General features: G+C 48.8%; 2 protein-coding genes across 3 annotated transcripts in view; one reads left to right on the top strand and one right to left on the bottom strand.

Moving 5' to 3' along the window:
* Positions 1-24,100, top strand: part of LOC146009536 (uncharacterized) — a 783,885-nt gene that overhangs the window by 381,642 nt on the left and 378,143 nt on the right.
* The window catches only part of LOC146010011 (uncharacterized), a 36,810-nt gene that overhangs the window by 7,242 nt on the left and 5,468 nt on the right, over positions 1-24,100 (bottom strand). Inside the window, exons 2-5 of one of the 2 annotated variants that reach the window (XM_083150775.1) lie at positions 19,108-19,212; positions 13,964-14,033; positions 13,442-13,539; positions 6,492-8,049 (exon numbers count right to left, since the gene is read on the bottom strand). In XM_083150775.1, coding sequence (XP_083006901.1) covers positions 6,492-8,049; positions 13,442-13,539; positions 13,964-14,009 — 1,702 coding nt within the window. In that variant the 5' untranslated portion in view covers positions 14,010-14,033; positions 19,108-19,212. The remainder of the gene's footprint in view (positions 1-6,491; positions 8,050-13,441; positions 13,540-13,963; positions 14,034-19,107; positions 19,213-24,100) is intronic. The other variant, XM_083150776.1, reaches the window with a different exon arrangement.

The following is a 24,100-nucleotide window of genomic DNA, read 5'->3' on the forward strand; positions in this document are numbered from 1 at the left end:
TGACCTTTCGAACTAGAATCATGTCGACCTAGAGTCATGTCGACCTTTTAGCATGTCGACCTAATGGATTCGACCTAATGACTTTCTACCATAATGCAGTAGACCAAATGACCGCATCCCGTATAATGGGCATCACAGTGTGCGGAATATGTATAATGGGCATCACAGTATGTATCATATGTATAATGGGCATCACAGTGTCCAGCATATGTATAATGGGCATCACAGTGTGCGACATGTATAATGGGCATCACAGTGTGCGGCATATGTATAATGGGCATCACAGTGTGCGGCATATGTATAATGGGCATCACGGTGTGCGGCATATGTATAATGGGCATCACAGTGTGCGGCATATGTATAATGGCCATCACAGTGTGCGGCATATGTATAATGGGCATCACAGTGTGCGGCATATGTATAATGGGCATCACAGTGTGTGGCATATGTATAATGGGCATCAGGTGTGTGGCATATGTATAATGGGCATCACAGTGTGCGGCATATGTATAATGGGCATCACAGTGTGTGGCATATGTATAATGGTGCATCACGGTGTGTGGCATATGTATAATGGGCATCACAGTATGCGGCATATGTATAATGGAGCATCACGGTGTGTGGCATATGTATAATGGACATCACGGTGTGCGGCATATGTATAATGGAGCATCACGGTGCGGATCATATGTATAATGGGCATCACAGTATGCGGCATATGTATAATGGGCATCACAGTATGCAGCATATGTATAATGGGCATCACAGTATGCGGCATATGTATAATGGAGCATCACGGTGCGGATCATATTTATAATGGGCATCACAGTATGCGGCATATGTATAATGGGCATCACGGACTGCACTATTGGGGTCATGTGTATCTGGCACTGTACTATTGGGGGCATATGTGTATCACACCTCCATTTTCCATGGCCGCACCCCATGTGGCTACAGCTCTTAGAGAGCTGACCATGCCCTCATAGCGGAAAAAATGGGGGGTGTAGCCTCGCAGGAGTTCCACGGTAGTAGGTGAACCCTCTAATTTTGGGCGGTTTGTGCTGTAATGTGTACTGGGCATAACGGTGTGTGCTGTAATGTGTACTGGGCATAACGGTGTGTGCTGTAATGTGTAATGGGCATAACGGTGTGTACAGTAATGTGTACTGGGCATAACGGTATGTGTGCTGTAATGTGTACTGGGCATTGCGGTGTGTGCTGTAATGTGTACTGGGCATAACGGTGTGTGTGCTGTAATGTGTACTGGGCATAACGGTGTGTGCTGTAATGTGTACTGGGCATAACGGTGTGTGTGCGCTGTAATGTGTACTGGGCATAACGGTGTGTGTGCTGTAATGTGTACTGGGCATAACGGTGTTTGTGCTGTAATGTGTACTGGGCATAACGGTGTGTACTGGGCATAACGGTGTGTGCTGTAATGTGTACTGGGCATAACGGTGTGTGCTGTAATGTGTACTGGGCATATCGGTGTGTGTACTGTAATGTGTACTGGGCATAACGGTGTGTGTGCTGTAATGTGTACTGGGCATAACGGTGTGTGTGCTGTAATGTGTACTGGGCATAACGGTGTGTGTGCTGTAATGTGTACTGGGCATAACGGTGTGCGTGCTGTAATGTGTACTGGGCATAACAGTGTGCGTGCTGTAATGTGTACTGGGCATAACGGTGTGCGTGCTGTAATGTGTACTGGGCATAACGGTGTGTGCTGTAATGTGTACTGGGCATAACGGTGTGTGTGCTGTAATGTGTACTGGGCATAACGGTGTTTGCTGTAATGTGTACTGGGCATAACGGTGTGTGTGCTGTAATGTGTACTGGGCATAACGGTGTGTGCTGTAATGTGTACTGGGCATATCGGTGTGTACTGTAATGTGTACTGGGCATAACGGTGTGTGCTGTAATGTGTACTGGGCATATCGGTGTGTGCTGTAATGTGTACTGGGCATTACGGTGTGTGCTGTAATGTGTACTGGGCATAACGGTGTGTGCTATCATGTGAATTGATACTACTATGTGACCACACCACTTCTCCCCCCCCCCCCCCCCCCCCCCAAAAAAAAGCCCTAAACTTTTAGCGCGCGGCTTCGGCGCTCACTGTCCCTGGTTTCAGGTTCATATAGTTTCTAGTATATATGTATCTTGATGCAAGTGGACCAGTTGAGGGATAATTTATAAATATATATTTCATTTCAGAATACAGTGTATATATAATATATCATTTTTTGGGGGGGGGGACTAAATGAATGTCTTGCCCCGGGCACCAGAAACCCTAGTTTCGGCCCTGTTTAGGAGCTGATTGGCCGGTGATAAAGTACCAGGCACTTTATCACTTCTCCCTTATCACTGCTTCATACTACATACATAGTCTGTGAGATGTTAGTTTTAGATTGTTGGCTGACCGCACACAGTGACAGGATGTGAGAAGCCTACCCCCCACCTGTCCCAATATGCCAGAGAGGTGGGTATTTCATAGCAAGGGGATATGATGGGGGCAAGAGAGGAATTAGGGGCAGCCTAGGGCACTCAGTGCTAGGCAAAACCCCTGCATGTGACCATGTCCCCTCCGTGAGGTGGACACAGGTGTCCTCGATGTGACCATGCCCAGACATCCCCCTCAGTAATGCAGGATCTCTCCTTTATTATGTGGTCTCAATAAGCTGATACTAATTTTGGGCTGAATGAAGGTGGAGCGCAGGAGTATAATAGGGGCTGATGGGTCCTGATGTATGAGATACACCAGAGAGTGTGGGGAGGAGACTGGTCAGATCTCTGGGCTGGTAACACACAGTGACATGATGTGAGGGGAGAGCAGGAGTATAATAGGGGCTGATGGCTCCTGATGTATGAGATACACCAGAGAGTGTGGGGAGGAGACTGGTCAGATCTCTGGGCTGGTAACACACAGTGACATGATGTGAGGGGAGAGCAGGAGTATAATAGGGGCTGATGGATCCTGATGTATGAGATACACCAGAGAGTGCGGGGAGGAGACTGGTCAGATCTCTGGGCTGGTAACACACAGTGACATGATGTGAGGGGGAGAGCAGGAGTATAATAGGGGCTGATGGCTCCTGATGTATGAGATACACCAGAGAGTGCGGGGAGGAGACTGGTCAGATCTCTGGGCAGGTAACACACAGTGACATGATGAGAGGGGAGAGAAGGAGTATAATAGGGGCTGATGGCTCCTGATGTATGAGATACACCAGAGAGTGTGGGGAGGAGACTGGTCAGATCTCTGGGCTGGTAACACACAGTGACATGATGTGAGGGGAGAGAAGGAGTATAATAGGGGCTGATGGCTCTTGATTTATGAGATACACCAGAGAGTGTGGGGAGGAGACTGGTCAGATCTCTGGGCTGGTAACACACAGTGACATGATGTGAGGGGGAGAGCAGGAGTATAATAGGGGCTGATGGCTCCTGATGTATGAGATACACCAGAGAGTGTGGAGAGGAGACTGGTCAGATCTCTGGGCTGGTAACACACAGTGACATGATGTGAGGGGAGAGCAGGAGTATAATAGGGGCTTATGGCTCCTGATGCATGAGATACACCAGAGAGTGTGGGGAGGAGACTGGTCAGATCTCTGGGCTGGTAACACACAGTGACATGATGTGAGGGGAGAGCAGAGTATAATAGGGGCTGATGGCTGCTGATGTAGAAGATACATCAGAGAGTGTGGGGAGGAGACTGGTCAAATCTCTGGGCTGGTAACACACAGTGACATGATGTGAGGGGGAGAGCAGGAGTATAATACCCCTTTTACACCAAAAACCCTGGTCCGACCCTGGTCTTTGAACGCTGGAGTTTCAAGGGTCTGACCCTGCTTTATACTGCATTTACACAGCACTTCGACCTGGGTAGGACCTGGGTCTGCACCATTTACACTGAACCTGGGTCAGCCCTGCCTTTCCTTGTTGATATATATATAGATATATATATAGATATATATAGATATATATCTATATATATCTATATATATATATATATATATATATATATATATATATAGATATATAGATATATATATAGATATATATAGATATAGATATATATAGATATATATATATAGATATCTATAGATATATAGATATATATATCTATAGATATATATATATCTATATATATATAGATATATATATCTATATATCTATATAGATATATCTATATAGATATATAGATATACATATCTATATAGATATATATATCTATATAGATATATCTATATATAGATATATATATCTATATATATATATATATCTATATATATATATATAGATATATCTATATATATATATCTATATATATATATATATATAGATATATCTATATATATATATATATATATATATATATAGATATATCTATATATATATATCTATATATATATAGATCTATATATCTATATAGATAGATCTATATAGATCTATCTATATAGCTTGGAGGGGGTAGAGGGGGGAAGCTGTCCCCGGGTGCTGTGAGGAGGAGGGGGGTCCCTGCGGCTGCTGAGGGGAGATGGGGTACCTGTCAGCGGCCAGCCTGCCACGGCGCTGCCACTGCTGTATCTCCCCCGCTGCTGTATCTCTTGCGGCGGATGGCGGTGTCGGCGGTCCCTCGGCGGTCAGTGTCGGCGGTCCCTCTGGCGCAGGGGAAAAGACCCTATGATTGCCGGCGCTGCCGCTGCTGTATCTCCCCCCGGCGGCCGGTCCTTGCGGCGGATGGACAGTCAGTGTCGGCGGTCCCTCTGGCGCAGGGGAAATAGTAGCGCAGGGGAAATAGTACTATTTCCCCTGCGCCAGAGGGACCGCCGACACTGACTGTCCATCCGCCGCAAGGACCGGCCGCCGGGGGGAGATACAGCAGTGGCAGCGCCATGTCAGGCTGGCCGCTGACAGGTACCCCATCTCCACTCAGTAGCCGCAGGGACCCCCCTCCTCCCGCAGCACCTGGGGACAGCTTCCCCAGCGCTGCACGCTGTGGACCCGCTGCGGGTGCCTGGAACCGCAGCGGGACCATTTACACGGGTCCCATCCGTGTTCTACCCAGGTCAGGACCTGGGTAGAGGACCCGTGTAAATGGACACGGATACCCCCCATTTACACCGCCGAGGATCCGGGTCTGACCCGCCGCTGACCCGGATTTTTCGGCGGTGTAAAAGGGATATAATAGGGGCGATGGCTCCTGATGTAGGAGATACACCAGAGAGTGTGGGGAGGACACTGGTCAGATCTCTGGGCTGGTAACACACAGTGACATGATGTGAGGGGGAGACAAGGAGTATAATAGGGGCTGATGGCTCCTGATGTATGAGATACAGCAGAGAGTGTGGGGAGGAGACTGGTCAGATCTCTGGTAACACACAGTGACATGATGTGAGGGGGAGAGCAGGAGTATAATAGGGGCTGATGGCTCCTGATGTATGAGATACACCAGAGAGTGTGGGAGGAGACTGGTCAGATCTCTGGGCTGGTAACACACAGTGACATGATGTGAGGGGGAGAGCAGTAGTATAATAGGGGCTGATGGCTCCTGATGTATGAGATACACCAGAGAGTGTGGGGAGGAGACTGGTCAGATCTCTGGTAACACACAGTGACATGATGTGAGGGGGAGAGCAGGAGTATAATAGGGGCTGATGGCTCCTGATGTATGAGATACACCAGAGAGTGTGGGAGGAGACTGGTCAGATCTCTGGGCTGGTAACACACAGTGACATGATGTGAGGGGGAGAGCAGTAGTATAATAGGGGCTGATGGCTCCTGATGTATGAGATACACCAGAGAGTGTGGGGAGGAGACTGGTTAGATCTCTGGGCTGGTAATACACAGTGACATGATGTGAGGGGGAGAGCAGGAGTATAATAGGGGCTGATGGCTCCTGATGTATGAGATACACCAGAGAGTGTGGGGAGGAGACTGGTCAGATTTCTGGGCTGGTAACACACAGTGGCATGATGTGAGGGGGAGAGCAGGAGTATAATAGGGGCTGATGGCTCCTGATGTATAAGATACACCAGAGAGTGCAGGGAGGAGACTGGTCAGATCTCTGGGCTGGTAACACACAGTGACATGATGTGAGGGGAGAGCAGGAGTATAATAGGGGCTGATGGCCTCTGATGTATGAGATACACCAGAGAGTGTAGGGAGGAGACTGGTCAGATCTCTGGGCTGGTAACACACAGTGACATGATGTGAGGGGAGAGCAGGAGTATAATAGGGGCTGATAGATGCTGATGTATGAGATACACCAGAGAGTGTGGGGAGGAGACTGGTCAGATCTCTGGGCTGGTAACACACAGTGACATGATGTGAGGGGAGAGCAGGAGTATAATAGGGGCGGATGGCTCCTGACTCCCCCACCGCAGATGCATTGTCCTCATTAGTTTGGTCTGACAGAGGAGGGTGTAGGATAAGAAAAAGCTGTATTGGCAGAAGAAGGAAATATGTAATAAATGATTATACCTCACCTGTGCTAATATCTTTAGGGGTTTCCTCCTTCTTACCCTGATCACCCCTCATATATGTGTCTTCTCTCTCTGTACTTTCTTCCTTATCGGTCACATCCATCTCTTCTCCTTCTGTATCTTCTACCTTAATATCAGGCACATCCGTCTCTTCTCCTCCTTCTGTATCTCCTGCCTTAATGTCAGTCACATCCGTCTCTTCTTCTCCTTCTGTATCTTCTTCCTTAATATCAGTCACATCCGTCTCTTCTTCTCCCTCTGTATCTTCTGCCTTAATATCAGTCACATCCGTCTCTTGTTCTTCTGTATCTTCTACCTTAATATCAGTCACATTCATCTCTTCTCCCTCTGTAGCTTCTTCCTTAATATCAGTCACATCCGTCTCTTCTTCTCCCTCTGTATCTTCTGCCTTAATATCAGTCACATCCGTCTCTTCTTCTCCCTCTGTATCTTCTGCCTTAAGATCAGTCACATCCGTCTCTTCTTCTCCCTCTGTAGCTTCTTCCTTAATATCAGTCACATCCGTCTCTTCTCCTTCTGTATCTTCTGCCTTAATGTCAGTCACATCCGTCTCTTCTTCTCCTTCTGTATCTTCTTCCTTAATATCAGTCACATCCGTCTCTTCTTCTCCCTCTGTATCTTCTGCCTTAATATCAGTCACATCCGTCTCTTGTTCTTCTGTATCTTCTACCTTAATATCAGTCACATTCATCTCTTCTCCCTCTGTAGCTTCTTCCTTAATATCAGTCACATCCGTCTCTTCTTCTCCCTCTGTATCTTCTGCCTTAATATCAGTCACATCCGTCTCTTCTTCTCCCTCTGTATCTTCTGCCTTAAGATCAGTCACATCCGTCTCTTCTTCTCCCTCTGTAGCTTCTTCCTTAATATCAGTCACATCCGTCTCTTCTCCTTCTGTATCTTCTGCCTTAATGTCAGTCACATCCGTCTCTTCTTCTCCTTCTGTATCTTCTGCCTTAAAATCAGTCACATCCGTCTCTTCTTCTCCCTCTGTAGCTTCTTCCTTAATATCAGTCACATCCGTCTCTTCTTCTCCTTCTGTATCTTCTGCCTTAATATCAGTTACATCCGTCTCTTCTTCTCCGTCTGTATCTTCTGCCTTAATATCAGTTACATCCGTCTCTTCTTCTCCCTCTGTATCTTCTACCTTAATATCAGTCACATTCATCTCTTCTCCCTCTGTAGCTTCTTCCTTAATATCAGTCACATCCGTCTCTTCTTCTCCCTCTGTATCTTCTGCCTTAATATCAGTCACATTCATCTCTTCTACCTCTGTATCTTCTTCCTTAATATCAGTCACATCCGTCTCTTCTTCTCCCTCTGTAGCTTCTTCCTTAATATCAGTCACATCCGTCTCTTCTCCTTCTGTCTCTTCTTCCTTAATATCAGTCACATCCGTCTCTTCTCCTTCTGTATCTTCTGCCTTAATATCAGTCACATCCGTCTCTTCTCCCTCTGCAGCTTCTTCCTTAATATCAGTCACATCCGTCTCTTCTCCCTCTGCAGCTTCTGCCTTAATATCAGACAAATCTTCACACTGAACCTAAAAAAATAACACATTAGGAATGTCTGATGTTATTGAGATTACACTGTAGAATATCGTTGTATACAGTAAAATGTATTCTTCGGGACACGTCAGGGGCCACAGGGCTAACGCTGGGTAGTGAGTGAGAGAGAGAGAGCATTCCAGCACCATAAAGGTTAAACCTCTTCCTGCCTCCCAGGTAGTCAGGCTCCTCCCCTCCTCTACCCCGCCTCCAGACCAAGAAGTTTAGTTTGTTCGGTGTTGGTAGGAGCCCACATGCACCTTAGAGAGGGGCTGCATTAAGCAGACTTACTTCTTTTTAAAACTTAATTTTTTCAATCTTAATTTTACACTGACGGTGCGTCAGTGACAGGACAACAGTGTTGGGGGTCTATTAGACACCCGCGCTGGTGCACCATCACCCGGGCCCGGCAGCCGCACACCACTCCTGTGCGTGACCGTGTCTGGCCCCGGAGACCGCAGCTGCAATTGGGCATGGACAAAGAGCTCCCCGCACAGCGGTTGTAGCAGCCCGTCTGGGGGGGTGGGGCACAGTCATGCTAGCAAGCTGGTACACCACCCACTCCCGCTGAACCACCAGGGATACAGTGTGTGTGTGTGTGGGCAGTGGCACCGGTAAGTGGGGCCGCCCGGTGTGCGCTGGATCCCCGCCATTTTACAGGCGCCGCATGAGGTCATTTTTCCTGGGCGGCCATTTGTTAGCAGGGGGCGTGGGCTCCCCTCAAACAGCCCCTCCCCCGGGGACAGTAGGTCAGCAACAGGTTCATGCCACTGTTTCCTTCTTGACGCACGTGTGTAGGGACACGGAGAGCACACAACAGCCCAGGGTTCCACTTCTTCACTGCCAGGACACTTGGACAAGTCCCCCCTGTACCTCTCCTACAAGGACACAGGCTACAGTGTTTTATGCTCCAGTCAGCCATAGCTGCTTAAGGGAGCTGAGTGCCATTTTCTCTTTGTATTGTATGCCTTGTACGCTTGCTGTATATTGTGTACTGGTTAAACACTATCACTGCCTGTCAGACGTATATCGTGTTATCTGTGTCCATTTAAGCTGCCTGTTTCAGTTAGAAGACTTGCATGTCTTCCAGAAACTGCAGTATTAGTGACACTGGGGCCCCTCATTAATGTCTTGTACATCCTGCCTATCCCCACTTGATTATGTACACGAGGGTTTCCGCGCAAGCTGTTACACTGCCCAGGCGCAGCCCACAGCCTATCAGGAGACTGCTTGGCCCAAGTGCCTCACTCAAGTAATGGCGCAGTTAGTAGATAAGCTGTCATCTGCACCGTCCCTGCAGCCTGTGAGGCCATCACCATCTTCGGCATCCGACCAGGGCATCTAAACTACCTTACAGGCAAGTCTGATAGGGAAATGGATTTTTTTTTGGATTCCGCACAGAGTTATGCCCACCCCGGGTGAAGAGGGTCAAGAGAAGTATCTCCACCCTGTGGTAGGGTTCGGCCTGGGTAGCCTTGTACCAACTATCTACAATTCCCAGTTTGGGATAAAGATTTCAGGTTGGTGGTGCTCCTCCCCTGAGTCCAAATGCCAATATAAAAAAGACAGGAGGGAAAAGAAGACTCCCTTCTGTGGGGCGATCTTTACATGTGTGTAACGTGATTTAGAATAAAACGTAACTTTTATTGAAAATTTATTTAAGAAAATATTGGAAGATCACGCCTGTTTTGTAGAACCAAAAAATGTTTCCAGCCTTACAGTGAGCTTTTGTATAGATACGCTATGCACTCAGAGTAAAGTTCTAAGTTTGGTTACCAGTTGGCAGTGAGCAGTATATGCCGTGCAACTGGGGGTTTGGTTCACAGGTGGAACCAGTAAGTAGTGTGTGCCTAGTAAAGCCAAATGCTTAATTAAACTGGAGCTTGTTAGAGGAAATTAATAATGAATAGGTAGAGGTTTGTAAAGGGTTAAATTCCCTGTAATCAACAAGACTGCTTATGAATAGTTCATAATGTTATCAGCATAATGGTACATTGGGGCAGATGTCTTAAGCTTTAACAAGAGATAAATCCAAGGGTGATGAGGAGAGATAAACGCCCAGCCAATCACCTGCTAACTGCCATGTTGCAGCCTGTGTTTGAAAAAAGTCAGTTAGGATGTGATTGGCTGGACGTTTATCTCTCCTGATCACCCTTAGATTTATCTCTTGTTAAGGCTTAATACATCTGCCTCCTCGCTGAAGTATCGTCTGGGTATGTGGCGGATTGCCGTGCTTGCTGGAGCAGCTCTGTGTACAGGGAGGGGCAGCTAAGTGCCAGGTAATCCCCTCGTTGTAGCGGCTCTCAGTAGTCAGGGTGCGTGGCTATTTGTTGTGCAGTCTTGCGACACTGACCCGCCGGCGGACAGTGAGTAGATTAGATGACGTACGTTTCGCCTATCGGCTTGTTCACATCACAAGTGACATAGGACAGACTGCATCCTGCGAAGTACCCATGTAAGGAAACTCCCATACCAGGTGTGATGTAGTGATTGGCTGTGTGTCAAGAATGACGTGCAATGGGAGGGTCTCCATGGGGGACGTCTGTTCTCCCATCTGGTACTGTTGTCGTGTTGACTAATATATAGTAACAATGCTTTATGTAATAGGGCTGATAGTACAGCCCGGTTTTATGGGAAGAGGGGTGAATGCTTGGATATTAAGAACAGCTACTAGATTTTGGGGAAGTGTGTGATGAAGCTCTGCCATTTTTACTTGATGGCGAGATGTGATAATAAGCCCGCTGGTGTGTATGTAAATGATTTAACACCGCTGAGTGTAAGACAATTGTGGAAGTGGTGAGGAAAAGGAGGAATGGGGTGAAAATTGTCTAAAGGATCAAAGATTAATGATGAGGGGTGATTGGTGCAAGACACAAAATAATGTGGTAGAGGGTACAAACTATGAAGTGAAATAATTATCGGATCTTTGATATGAGGTGTGGGATAGTGTTGTGGATAAAGGGAAGGATTAAGCGAATTATGGTGTAAAGGTAGGAGAGGTAATATGTGATACTGGAGGAGAGATTTCTATGGTTTTCTGTAGTTCCCTTCATGGAGTATTTTTTGGGGGTGTGAAAACAGTAGTATTAAATGAAGGCACTGTAGTCGATATGTTCATGGAGTCTGCCTGGGGCCATAGCTCCTAGTTCAAAGGTCCAAAAACGTTCACGTTTAAGGCAAGACTGATAGCCCCAAGGCTCCAGTCAAGGGGGGACCCTTCCCTCCTGCCCCTCCTCCATCAGGATACTGATTCAGAGGAGGAGGATAAGGAGGGGCAACTAGTTGACAACAGGGATGATGATGACGACGACCCCTCGTCACACCTTAATGTGGCGGCCTTGGTAACAGCGGTCAAGGATGTCCTGAAATTACAGGACCCTGCTGAGCAGCCCAGGTCCCCAAGACCTACTTTTAAAAGTCCTAAACAGACCCTGGCAGTATTTCCAAAGTCTAAGAACTTGGAGGATACCCTCTCGGAGGGCTGGATGATGCCCAATAGGAAGTTTACTGTTTACCACCCTTTACCCCCTCCCTCAGGATTTACCCCCTCCCGCTGAGAAAAAGCCCCCAGGGTGGATGCACATGTCACTAAGATTGTGCAATCCTCTACTCTCCCCATTCCAACTGCGTCCCGTCGTAAAGGAGTCAGCTGCTCAGAACTTCCTTAAGCTCATTTATACCACGTCCAGGGAGGTGGCTCGGCCTACCCTGGCTTCAGCATTGGATAGCCAAGGCCATGGTGGATTGGAATACCGCCCTTGCGGCTACTGTTGCAGAAGGGGGTAGCGCAGATGACCTGTTGCCTATTATTGACACCATGCATCAGGTTGCACTCTATTTGGTGGAGGCTGCACTTGAAGCAGCTACCCTTACCTACCAAGAAAACCATAGAGGAACTTCCCTTTGAGGTTCCCTCTCATTCAAATCAGAACTAAGCAAAAATGTGGCTACGGTGGCTGTGTCCAAGGCAGCTTTCCTACCATCCACCCCATCACCATGACCCAGTGGGGTCTTTCAGTCCTTTCATTTCCAGGGCAGGGGACAGGGACATTCTTTTACAAGAACCCAGACCGCCAAGTCCTTCAAGGCCAAGGGCAAATGTCCCTGGGCCACCAGGCGACTTTAGCCAGAGGATAAGCCCTCATCATGACGGTGCGGTGCTCCATTTGGGGAATCCCAGGGTGTGTGTGTGTGTGGGGGGGGGGGGGGTGTCGCCTGCTGTGGTTTTCCGACGTCTGCCTAGAAATCCACAACAGACACGTGGGTTCGGAACATGGTCTTCCTAGGCTACTCCATAACCTTTCAGCGTTGTCCACCAAGCTTGTTCGTTACCCCAAGTTCTCCAAAGAAGTTGAAAAAGCGCAGAGCTCTGGAGCAGGCCATCCAGAAGCTCCTGTCTTAGCTCTGGTCCACGTGCCTCAGCGAGACACAAGTTTCTACGTCAGTCTTTTCTTGGTCCGGAAGCCCATCGGGTCATTCCACCCCATCCTCAATTTAAAACGGCTCAACAAATTTGTCCCAAAGTTCAGAATGGAGACCTTGCGCTCCATAATTCTGGCCTTACAACTAGGGGACTACATGAAGTCCCTGGACATCCAGGACATGTACCTGCATATCCCCTTTTGGCCTGTCCACAGCACCTGTGGTGTTTCCGAAGGTCATGGTGGTGATGGGCAGTATAAGGATGACCTGCTGATCCTGGCACATTCACCAGAGGTTCTCGAAGCCCAATTTATTTGAAAAGCTGCCCTGCCGATCAGGGACATCGGCTGGTGCGTGCTGTGCAGCAGGAAAAGAGGACGGAAACTCAGGGCATTGCTTAGCAACTTCCCTGGCCAAAAGATGGCTGCCACCCACCTCCGTCCCCAACCCTCCAGCACTATCAGCACCACCGGAGCTCGAGGGGACAGACAGGAGGTGGCGGCCACCACATCGGTGTCTAACAAAATCTCTTTCTTCGAGGATGTCAGGGGCCTGCTTTAGTTCTGTTCAAGTTCATAGTTCCTCTGTTGAGTGAACTCACACATATTATAGTTAATGGTTCCTCTGTGTGGTGTTTCTCTTCCTTCTCTCTCTTGTCTCCTGCCTTGGCTTGTTAAAAAAAAAATGAGCATCTTGGCCTGGAGGCGGGGTAGCGGAGGGGAGGAGCCTGGCTGCCTGGAAAGCAGCAAGAACTTTAACCTTTCTGGTGCTGGAATGCTCACTCTACCGCTCACTACTCAGCATTAGCCCTGTGGCCCCTGACATCCTCGAAGAAAGATTTAATAGATATAAATCTCGATATCAGTGTAGAATACACACACACACACACATACACATACACAACTGCTGCAATTCATATAGTGACAGTCACTTTGGTATATTGAGGAGACCCTAAATCCCACCTACCTGATGAACCTGTGGGGTTCTGAGATTCTCCTCTATACACTGCTGGGAATACAGAGGACGGGGACATCTCTCTGGGGTATCTCTGTTACTGGGCCCATCTGTAGGAGACACGCAGTGACTGAGGACATTGTATATATGTGATTATCCTGGGAATACAGAGTACCGGGACATCTCTCTGGGGTATCTCTGTTACTGGGCCCATCTGTTGGAGACACAGTGACTGAGGACATGGTATATATGTGATTATCCTGGGAATACAGAGGACAGGGACATCTCTCTGGGGTATCTCTGTTACTGGGCCGATCTGTAGGAGACACACAGTGACTGAAGACATGGTATATATGTGATTATCCTGGGAATACAGAGGACGGGGACATCTCTCTGGGGTATCTCTGTTACTGGGCCCATATGTAGGAGACACACAGTGACTGAAGACATGGTATATATGCAGCTATCAGATTTTTGTGTATAGATGGCCCCTATAACTGATCCACCTTGTACAATAAATAAGTCTCTTCTTACCCAGTGATATGAGGGGCTGGTAATTCTCCATCATGGCCTTGTACATATCCTTGTGTTCCTCTATCTACTCCTACATGGAGAGACAGACTGTAAGACACCTCATAGAAAACTGACACACACACAAACACAATGATACAGTTATCACCAAAACAAATCCCCATTTGTTACTGTATAATATCCCATTCCCAGCAGTCCCCTCTCTGGTCACATCCCCCGGTGTTACTGTATAATGTCCCATTCCCAGCAGTCACCTCTCCGGTCACATCCCCTGGTGTTACTGTATAATGTCCAATTTCCAGCAATCACCTCTCCGGTCACATCCCCTGGTGTTACTGTATAATGTCCCATTCCCAGCAGTCACCTCTCCGATCACATCCCCCGGTGTTACTGTATAATGTCCCATTCCCAGCAATCACCTCTCCGGTCACATCCCCCCGGTGTTACTGTACAATGCCCCATTCCCAGCAGCCACCTCTCCGGTCATATCCCCCGGTGTTACTGTATAATGTCCCATTCCCAGCAGTCACCTCTCAGGTCACATCCCCCGGTGTTACTGTACAATGTCCCATTCCCAGCAGTCACCTCTCTGGTCATCCCCCGGTGTTAATGTAATATGTCCCATTCCCAGCAGTCACCTCTCCGGTCTTATCCCCCCTGGTGTTACTGTATAATGTCCCATTCCCAGCAGTCACCTCTCTGGTCACATCCCCCGGTGTTACTGTACAATGTCCCATTCCCAGCAGTCACCTCTCTGGTCATCCCCCGGTGTTACTGTATAATGTCCCATTCCCAGCAGTCACCTCTCCGGTCACATCCCCGGTGTTACTGTATAATGTCCCATTTCCAGCAATTACCTCTCCGGTCACATCCCCTGGTGTTACTGTATAATGTCCCATTCCCAGCAGTCACCTCTCCGGTCACATCCCCCGGTGTTACCGTATAATGTCCCATTCCCAGCAGTCACCTCTCCGGTCACATCCCCCGGTGTTACTGTATAATGCCCCATTCCCAGCAGTCACCTCTCCGGTCACTTCCCCTGGTGTTACTGTATAATGTCCCATTTCCAGCAATCACCTCTCCGGTCACATCCCCTGGTGTTACTGTATAATGTCCCATTCCCAGCAGTCACCTCTCCGATCACATCCCCCGGTGTTACTGTATAATGTCCCATTCCCAGCAATCACCTCTCCGGTCACATCCCCCCGGTGTTACTGTATAATGCCCCATTCCCAGCAGCCACCTCTCCGGTCATATCCCCCGGTGTTACATAATGTCCCATTCCCAGCAGAAATGATCCACCCACAAATGTTTGATTAGGGATTTCACATTCAGGATGGGTCTGAAAGCCCCGTCTGGTTTGGGATCCAGGAACAGAGTGGAATAAAATCCATTCCTTCGTTCCTGCGCGGGCACTTGAATAACCACTCCGTTGTGTGCGAGAGAGGTCACCGCCCCCAACAGAGCCCCTCTCTTCCTTGGATCCCTAGGCACCGGGGTAAGGATAAACCGCTTTGGAGGATCCCCTTTTAGATTTATCCTGTATCCATGAGAGACTACTGCCCGTAGCCAAGGATTCTGAGAGGAGTGGAACCAAGCATCCTGAAATTGGAGGAGGCGACCCCACCACACTTCTCCCAGAATGGGGAGTCTGCACTCCATCATGCCCAAGGGCTTATCCTCTGGCTTGGAGGTGCATTAATGGGCCCACTGGGACTTGTAGTCCTAGTGCAGAACCAATACCTCTAGAACACATACACACCTGTAAAAATAAAACTTTAATACATACTACATACATGCTTACCTATAGGGTCCAACATAGGCCTGTCCTCTTGTCCAGTAGATCCCACATGATTACCTGTGAATAAAAATCATACGCACATCCCATCCAGTGAAGATCGCATCCTCTTCTGTCCATGTAGCATCAAGGGTTAATAAAAAATAAACCAAATTCCAGCACTATCGGACGGAGGGAGCTGCACGTGTGTTGACACTCGCAGTCCCTTCCCGAGAATGAGGGCATCCCCGGAAACGTCGGTCACTGGCTCTTCCCTCAGCCAATCAAGAGTGGGCTCCGGGGGAACTCCGCACCTGATGGGTTCTGCCCATCTCCATAGAAGCAGTTGTAATGAAATTAACATGGACTTCTACGGCGGAAACGGCTAACCCAGGCCTAACGCAAGTGCCCTCAATGGCGGGGGGGTGGGGGGTGGGTGGGTCACAGTCAGCCTGAGTTGTGGGTTCCCACCGTAGAGGACCATGATAAATACATAACACAGGTTCTGCACGGCTCTATAGAAGCCCATCAGGCACGCAGCTCCTCCGGAACCCACGCTGTTTTTTTAAACAGATTTATTTCTCTACTTTCTTACACAGAGAAGCATCGTACGGATCTGACTGACCACAGGCTTCATGTTCGTCCGTATTTGGTGTCGGGAAACACGGCAGCCAAATACCAATGACCATCGGAAAATACGGATCCTCTATAGACTCTATGAGGTGAAATACCACCAGTGAACACTAGAGGCCACATGACTAGATGTCCACAACAGAAACTAAAAGCAATATTTGTATGGACACTGATTTGTTTTAAACTTGCGGCATGTGGAGAGAGGGAGCTTTGAGGACAGATTGGAGGTAGGAGCAGATAGGGACTGAGGGTGGGGTGGAGAATTTGTGGGCTAAAAACTGTCACAGCTCAAAGTGAAATTGCACATGCTGACATTTTGATGGGCTTGTAACTTGTGATCTATATACTGTATGTGATGTTATGTGGTATTGTGAGGTTCTTATGTGCTTTATTTATCATGAAGCACACACACAGGGGGAAATTTACTAAGGTAAATACGGGTAAAATAGGCGTATTCGTATTTATAAATACAAATAAATATGACCAGGAATCGTAAAAGAATGGTGATTCCTAATTTACTAAGCAGCCGTATGTAATATACGGCCGCTAATTGCCGGTAAAATAAGCCTGGAAAATACACTTAATTTTACAGGCGTATTTGGTTGAAGTCTGCATGGATCAGTCAGATCCGTGCAGGCTTCAGTGTAAAGAAAATGAAAAAATAGCGGTGCCTAGCAGCCAATCAGATGTCGCTAGATGGCCAATAGCGGTATTCGGGAGGAGGAGCCACAGGACGTAAACACAAATCCTACGTCTCCTCCGGAGTTCGCACTGGTGTCGGGTCACTCGTCTCTTTGTTTTGCCAAGACTGTGGATGCCTACTTGGAACGAAGAGGACGGGATCTACGCCGGAGGACCCCCATGAGTATGGTTTTCTTCCACAGGTACCCACATTGTATTTCTTCAGGACCATCGGATGGACGGAGGATACCTACCTACATGTCATCAGTATGAATGGGCTCTGAGTGTAATAACGTTTTATTTTGCTGGTGTCAATGTGTATTTATTTGAACTATTGGTTCTTCTGTGGAACTAAGAGTCCCAGCAAGCCCAATAATGGTTCTCCAAGACCCAGTATGCAGCCCAGGCTTGCTGGTACTCATAGTTCCACAGCAGAACTCAATAGTTTATGTCTATTTTTTACACATTTAATCAGCCTGGTGGCCACCGCCCCAGGGCCACCGGGGACAGCCCCAGGATGGGAATGTAAACTCTGGAGGGGGGGGGGGGGGAGACACCCCTTTAATGGGGGAGGGGGGGCACTTCCCCAGGATCACTGCCCATGCTGACCAGTCAGGGGGTTAATGCTTTGGCCGGGGTATCTAGTATGAAAAGTCTCTCCCCCCCTGGCTGTGGCATTACCCTACTGGCTGGTTGAGCCTGGTGCTGGTTCACAAAATATGGAGGGACCCCTTACTCAATTTGTCCCCTGTATGTTGGGAACCAGGACCGGCCCTTGGGCCTGGTTTAAATAAATACAGGGGACCCCTATTTCAATTGTTCCATTATTTTTTAAACCCAGGACCGGCACTTAGAGCCTGGGGCTGGCTATGGCCAGGGGCGGGGGAGGGGATTGCCCCGTATTTGCATTTAGCGGCCGTATATACAGATTTGTAAATAGGGCCGCTTAGTAAATCTGCCCTAAATAAGATTAGTATTTCGTTAAAAATACGGCCGTAGTTAGTCGTATTCAATTGTATTAAGAATACAATGTCTGAGTCGTATTCGTAGTAAATTTCCCCCACAAGCTCATGTGACCGGGAGCAAAAGTCATGGTCATGTGATAGACACTAGCCAACCCTATTGTAATGTGGCCGTACTTAAAGCCTCTGTCAGATATAGCCCTGCCATTCTGATAGAGACCTATATGGTAGTGTGACAATGGGGGACTGGGGAGCCGGGCTGCCTACTGGCTGCTGCACCTGGTACATCTTGTTGCTCCCAGGAGATGACATCTGTTACACGCGCCTTCCTTGTAATACCCGCTAATTGGCACGGTCTCAATATTAGCCCATATAAGAGGACACAGTCCTGCACTAGTGTAACACACTGCAGTGGTGGCAAAGTAATACCAACCAGACCCCTGCTGGTACTGTGGCCACGTTCCTACTCCCCCCCCCCACCAGGTGGTAGAACGCGTCACTCATGCAGACAGGCAGTCAGTGTGCGCCAAGTGCATAGACGGACAGGCTGGTGTGCCGTTTGCCAGGATAGCTGTGGTCACTGGTCCCCATAGCGGGTGATAGGTATACAGTCCATATACCGGTGGTAAAGTAATGGTGATCCATGATCACTAACGTGTTTCTCCATCACTGCGCAGGACAGTTTCCTCAGAGGGCAGCAGGGAACTCACTCATTGGTCTAGATTTATGCCACCATCAGCCAATCGTGGGTGGGTAACGATCAGCTGGTTAGTAACGTCAGGTGTATAATGGCAGAGGATGGCACCGGGGTATAGCCATATGTTACACCATAAATGACACAGGCCCAGACCGAGCACCAGCCTGAGGACTGTATATGTGTGTGCGGCCTGGATGGGACTTGGTCCTGGGACTGTGGGGACAGCGGTGCTGGGGGTCACAGCCTGTATGTGTAAGCACTAGTGCAGGGGCTCAGTCATTATACAATAACTACTTATAATAGAGCATAAGGGGATATACAGAGGTAGTATAGGGGGATGAGGCGGGAGACACCCGTGCCTCCTTATGTCTCTGTATATATCTACACATGGAGTTACCAGCTGATCCTGGTCACTGGCTCAACTCCCGCTCACTCGACTTCCGGCTTGTGCGTTCCAACTTCTACCCGACTTTCGGTTTGTGCCTCCCACCCGACATCCGGGCTGTGTGGAATACATCATTAAAATGTAACTTTTATTGTATATGCTTATAAAATGCAATTCAATTGTATTATGTGCAAAGAAAAAAAAACAAATTGCTAATACAATAGATCAGGGGATCTCACAATATTTGGTACTTGTGTATTATAACACGCCCAAGTTTCTTACATAGGGCACCGTAGGAAAATCGCATGGGCCATTTTTAACGGCCGTGCGATGCGATCCGATTTTCCTATGTAATTTATTCACTGCACTCTTAGCCCTGGGGGATCAGATCGCATCGCACCTCCTGCATATAGAGGGTGTACGATGCCATTACATTACTTATACAATTATATTATTGTATTACATACAATGAGGTTTTAGGCACCCCCCCATTATCCACGCCACCCCGAAGCGTGGCGAGCGCAGCGGAACGCGTCCTCCCACCTTTTCATATCCCTACTATCCACGTCGGCCTGGAGTTGATTTTATATAGTGTGGCGAACGCAGCGCGCCGGAAGCTTGGCGAGCGCAGCGAGCCCTGCAAAGGGATGCGGATTACTGAGCTCCTTCCGGAGCCCTACATGTGTATTATATTATATCCATGTCCCCGCCCTGCATGTGTATTATATTATATCCATGTCCCCGCCCTGCACGTGTATTATATTATATCCATCTCCCCGCCCTGCACGTGTATTATATTATATCCATGTCCCCGCCCTACATGTGTATTATATTATATCCATGTCCCCGCCCTGCATGTGTATTATATTATATCCATGTCCCCGCCCTGCATGTGTATTATATTATATCCATGTCCCCGCCCTGCATGTGTATTATATTATATCCATGTCCCGCCCTACATGTGTATTATATTATATCCATGTCCCCGCCCTACACGTGTATTATATTATATCCATGTCCCCGCCCTGCATGTGTATTATATTATATCCATGTCCCCGCCCTACATGTGTATTATATTATATCCATGTCCCCGCCCTACATGTGTATTATATTATATCCATGTCCCCGCCCTGCATGTGTATTATATTATATCCATGTCCCCGCCCTGCATGTGTATTATATTATATCCATGTCCCGCCCTACATGTGTATTATATTATATCCATGTCCCCGCCCTACACGTGTATTATATTATATCCATGTCCCCGCCCTGCATGTGTATTATATTATATCCATGTCCCCGCCCTACACGTGTATTATATTATATCCATGTCCCCGCCCTGCACGTGTATTATATTATATCCATGTCCCCGCCCTACATGTGTATTATATTATATCCATGTCCCCGCCCTACATGTGTATTATATTACTAGGTGATTCATCGCGCCCTACGGGCGCTCTTCACACCGTCGTAAGGGGCTGCGCCCCCTTAATTTGTGAACGTTTGTATATGAGAAATATGGTTAGAATTGTATGAAAGATGCCCTGTATTGCAACTTAGGTGTCCGCGAATCGCGGGAGGGGGGGTCGCGGAGGGTGCCGCGAATTGCAGGAGGGGAGGTCGCGGGGAGTGCCGCGAATTGCAGGAGGGGGGGTTGTGGGGGGGTGGATGCTGCGAATCGCGGGAGGGGAGGGATTGCAGAGAATCGCGGGAGGGGGGTCGCGGGGTGGGTTGCCGCAAATCGCGGGAGGGGGGTTACGGGGGTGGGGGTTGCGGCGAATCATGGTAGGGGGGGTCGCGGGGGGTGTGCCGTGAATCACGGGAGGGGGGATCACGGGGTGGGGTGCCGAGAATCGCGGGGGGGTGTGTGTGTGCCGTGAATCGCGGGAGTGGGGGTTGCGGGGGGGGTGGGGGGGGTGTGTGACGCGAATCGCCACAAGAAAAAATCAACACAGAAAGGTCAACACATGTAAATGTTGACATAAGTGTGGCACTTCATTGGTGTCCATGTCGACACATGAGAATGAATATGAAAACATTCAAAAAATGAAAAAAAAAAATGAAAAAACTCATGTCAACCTTTTTCATTGTCGACCATAGCCATGTCAGTGTTTTCCATGTGCAATTTAATTCTGGAGCTGCCGCGAATCGCGGGGGGGTGCCGCGAATTGCGGGAGGGGGGGTCGCGGGGGTGGGTGCCGCGAATCGCGGGAGGGGGGGTTACGGGGTGGGGGTTGCGGCGAATCATGGGAGGGGGGGTCGCGGGGGTGTGCCGTGAATCACGGGAGGGGGGGTCACGGGGTGGGGTGCCGAGAATCGCGGGGGAGGTGTGTGTGTGTGTGCCGTGAATCGCGGGAGTGGGGGTTGTGGGGGGGGGGGGGGGGGGTGTGACGCAAATCGCCACAAGAAAAAATCAACACAGAAAGGTCAACACATGTTAAGGTTGACATAAGTGTGGCACTTCATTGGTGTCCATGTCGACACATGAGAATGAATATGAAAATATTTAAAAAATGAAAAAAAAAACTTCAAAAACTCATGTCAACCTTTTTCATTGTCGACCATAGCCATGTCAGTGTTTTCCATGTGCAATTTAATTCTGGAGCTGTCGCGAATCACGGGGGGTGCCGCGAATTGCGGGAGGGGGGGGGGTCGCGGGGTTGGGTGCCGCGAATCGCGGGAGGGCGGGGTTCACAGGGGTTCCGGTGGGGGGTTGCCGCGAATTGCGGGAGGTGGGGGGTCACGGGGGGTGCCGCGAATCGCGGGAGGGGGGGTTGCGGGGGGTGTGACGCGAATCGCCACAAGAAAAAATCAACACAGAAAGGTCAACACATGTAAATGTTGACATAAGTGTGCCACTTCATTGGTGTCCATGTTGACACATGACAATGAATATGAAAACATTTAAAAAATGAAATAAATCTTCAAAAACTCATGTCAACCTTTTTCATTGTCGACCATAGCCGTGCCAGTGTTTTGCATGTGCCATTTAATCCTGGGGCTGCCGCGAATCGCGGGGGGGTGCCGCGATTTGCGGGAGGGGGGAGGGTTGCGGGGGGTGGGTGCCACGAATCGCGGGAGAGCGGGGTTCACAGGGGTTCCGGTGGGGGGTTGCCGCGAATTGCGGGAGGTGGGGGGTCACGGGGGGTGCCGCGAATCGCGGGAGGGGGGGTTGCGGGGGGGTGTGACGCGAATCGCCACAAGAAAAAATCAACACAGAAAGGTCAACACATGTAAATGTTGACATAAGTGTGCCACTTCATTGGTGTCCATGTCGACACATGACAATGAATATAAAAAAATTAAAAAAATTAAAAATAAATCTTCAAAAACTCATGTCAACCTTTTTCATTGTCGACCATAGCCATGGCCATGTCAGTGTTTTGCATGTGCCATTTAATCCTGGGGCTGCTGCGAATTGCGGGGGGGGGGGGGGGGGGGTGTGCCGCGAATCGCGGGAGGGGGGTCGCAGGGGGGGTGCCGCCAATCGTGCAAGGGGGGGTCGCGGGGGGGTTCTTTTTGCCGCGAATCGCGGGAGGGAGGTCGCGGGGGGGTGTTTTTTCCGCGAATCGGGGGGGGGGGGGGGCACGGGGGAGGGTTTGCCGCGATTCGCTGGAGGGGGGGGTCGCGGGGTGGTGGTTATGCCGCGAATTGCGGGAGGGGTCGTGGGGGGGTTCTTTTTGCAGCGAATCGCGGGAGGGGGGGTCGCGGGGGTGTTTTTGCTGCGAATCGCGGTAGGGGGGGTCGCGGGGGAGCGGGTGTTTTTGCCGCGAATCGCGGGAGGGGGGGGCGCGCGGGGGGGGAGGTTTTGCCGCAAAATCGCGGGAGGGGGGCGCTCACCTGGTGGCTGTGGAGTAGCAGTGCTGGGCAACATGGGAAGGCAGTGGGTGTCTGGCACTGTCTGTGGGCTCACTGGGCTGGTTCTCTGTCACATACCTCCCAACATGACCCTCTCCAGGAGGGACACAATGCTCTGTTTCTAGACTTCCCCTTAATGTATGATTGCCATCACCTGTTTTAAACAGGTTAGGTGTTCAGCACAGATGAAGGCAATCACACATTAAGAGGAAAGTCCAGGAACAGAGCGTTATAGACACAGACACCCACTTTGAGTGACAGATGTAGCCAAATATATAGGAGATATCCATGTCCCCGCCCTACATGTGTATTATATTATATCCATGTCCCCGCCCTACATGTGTATTATATTATATCCATGTCCCCGCCCTACATGTGTATTATATTATATCCATGTCCCTGCCCTGCATGCGTATTATATTATATCCATGTGCCCGCCCTACATGCGTATTATATTATATCCATGTCCCCGCCATGCACGTGTATTATATTATATCCATGTCCCCGCCATGCATGTGTATTATATTATATCCATGTCCCGCCCTACATGTGTATTATATTATATCCATGTCCCCGCCCTACATGTGTATTATATTATATCCATGTCCCCGCCCTACATGTGTATTATATTATATCCATGTCCCTGCCCTGCATGCGTATTATATTATATCCATGTGCCCGCCCTACATGCGTATTATATTATATCCATGTCCCCGCCATGCATGTGTATTATATTATATCCATGTCCCCGCCATGCATGTGTATTATATTATATCCATGTCCCGCCCTACATGCGTATTATATTATATCCATGTCCCCGCCCTACATGCGTATTATATTATATCCATGTCCCCGCCCTACATGTGTATTATATTATATCCATGTCCCCGCCATGCATGTGTATTATATTATATCCATGTCCCCGCCCTACATGCGTATTATATTATATCCATGTCCCCGCCCTACATGTGTATTATATTATATCCATGTCCCCGCCATGCATGTGTATTATATTATATCCATGTCCCCGCCCTACATGTGTATTATATTATATCCATGTCCCCGCCCTACACGTGTATTATATTATATCCATGTCCCGGCCCTGCACGTGTATTATATTATATCCATGTCACCGCCCTACACGTGT

The sequence above is a fragment of the Crinia signifera genome, chromosome 6 (genome assembly GCF_055691185.1).
Source record: "Crinia signifera chromosome 6, ASM5569118v1, whole genome shotgun sequence".
Classification (NCBI taxonomy): Eukaryota; Metazoa; Chordata; class Amphibia; order Anura; family Myobatrachidae; genus Crinia; species Crinia signifera.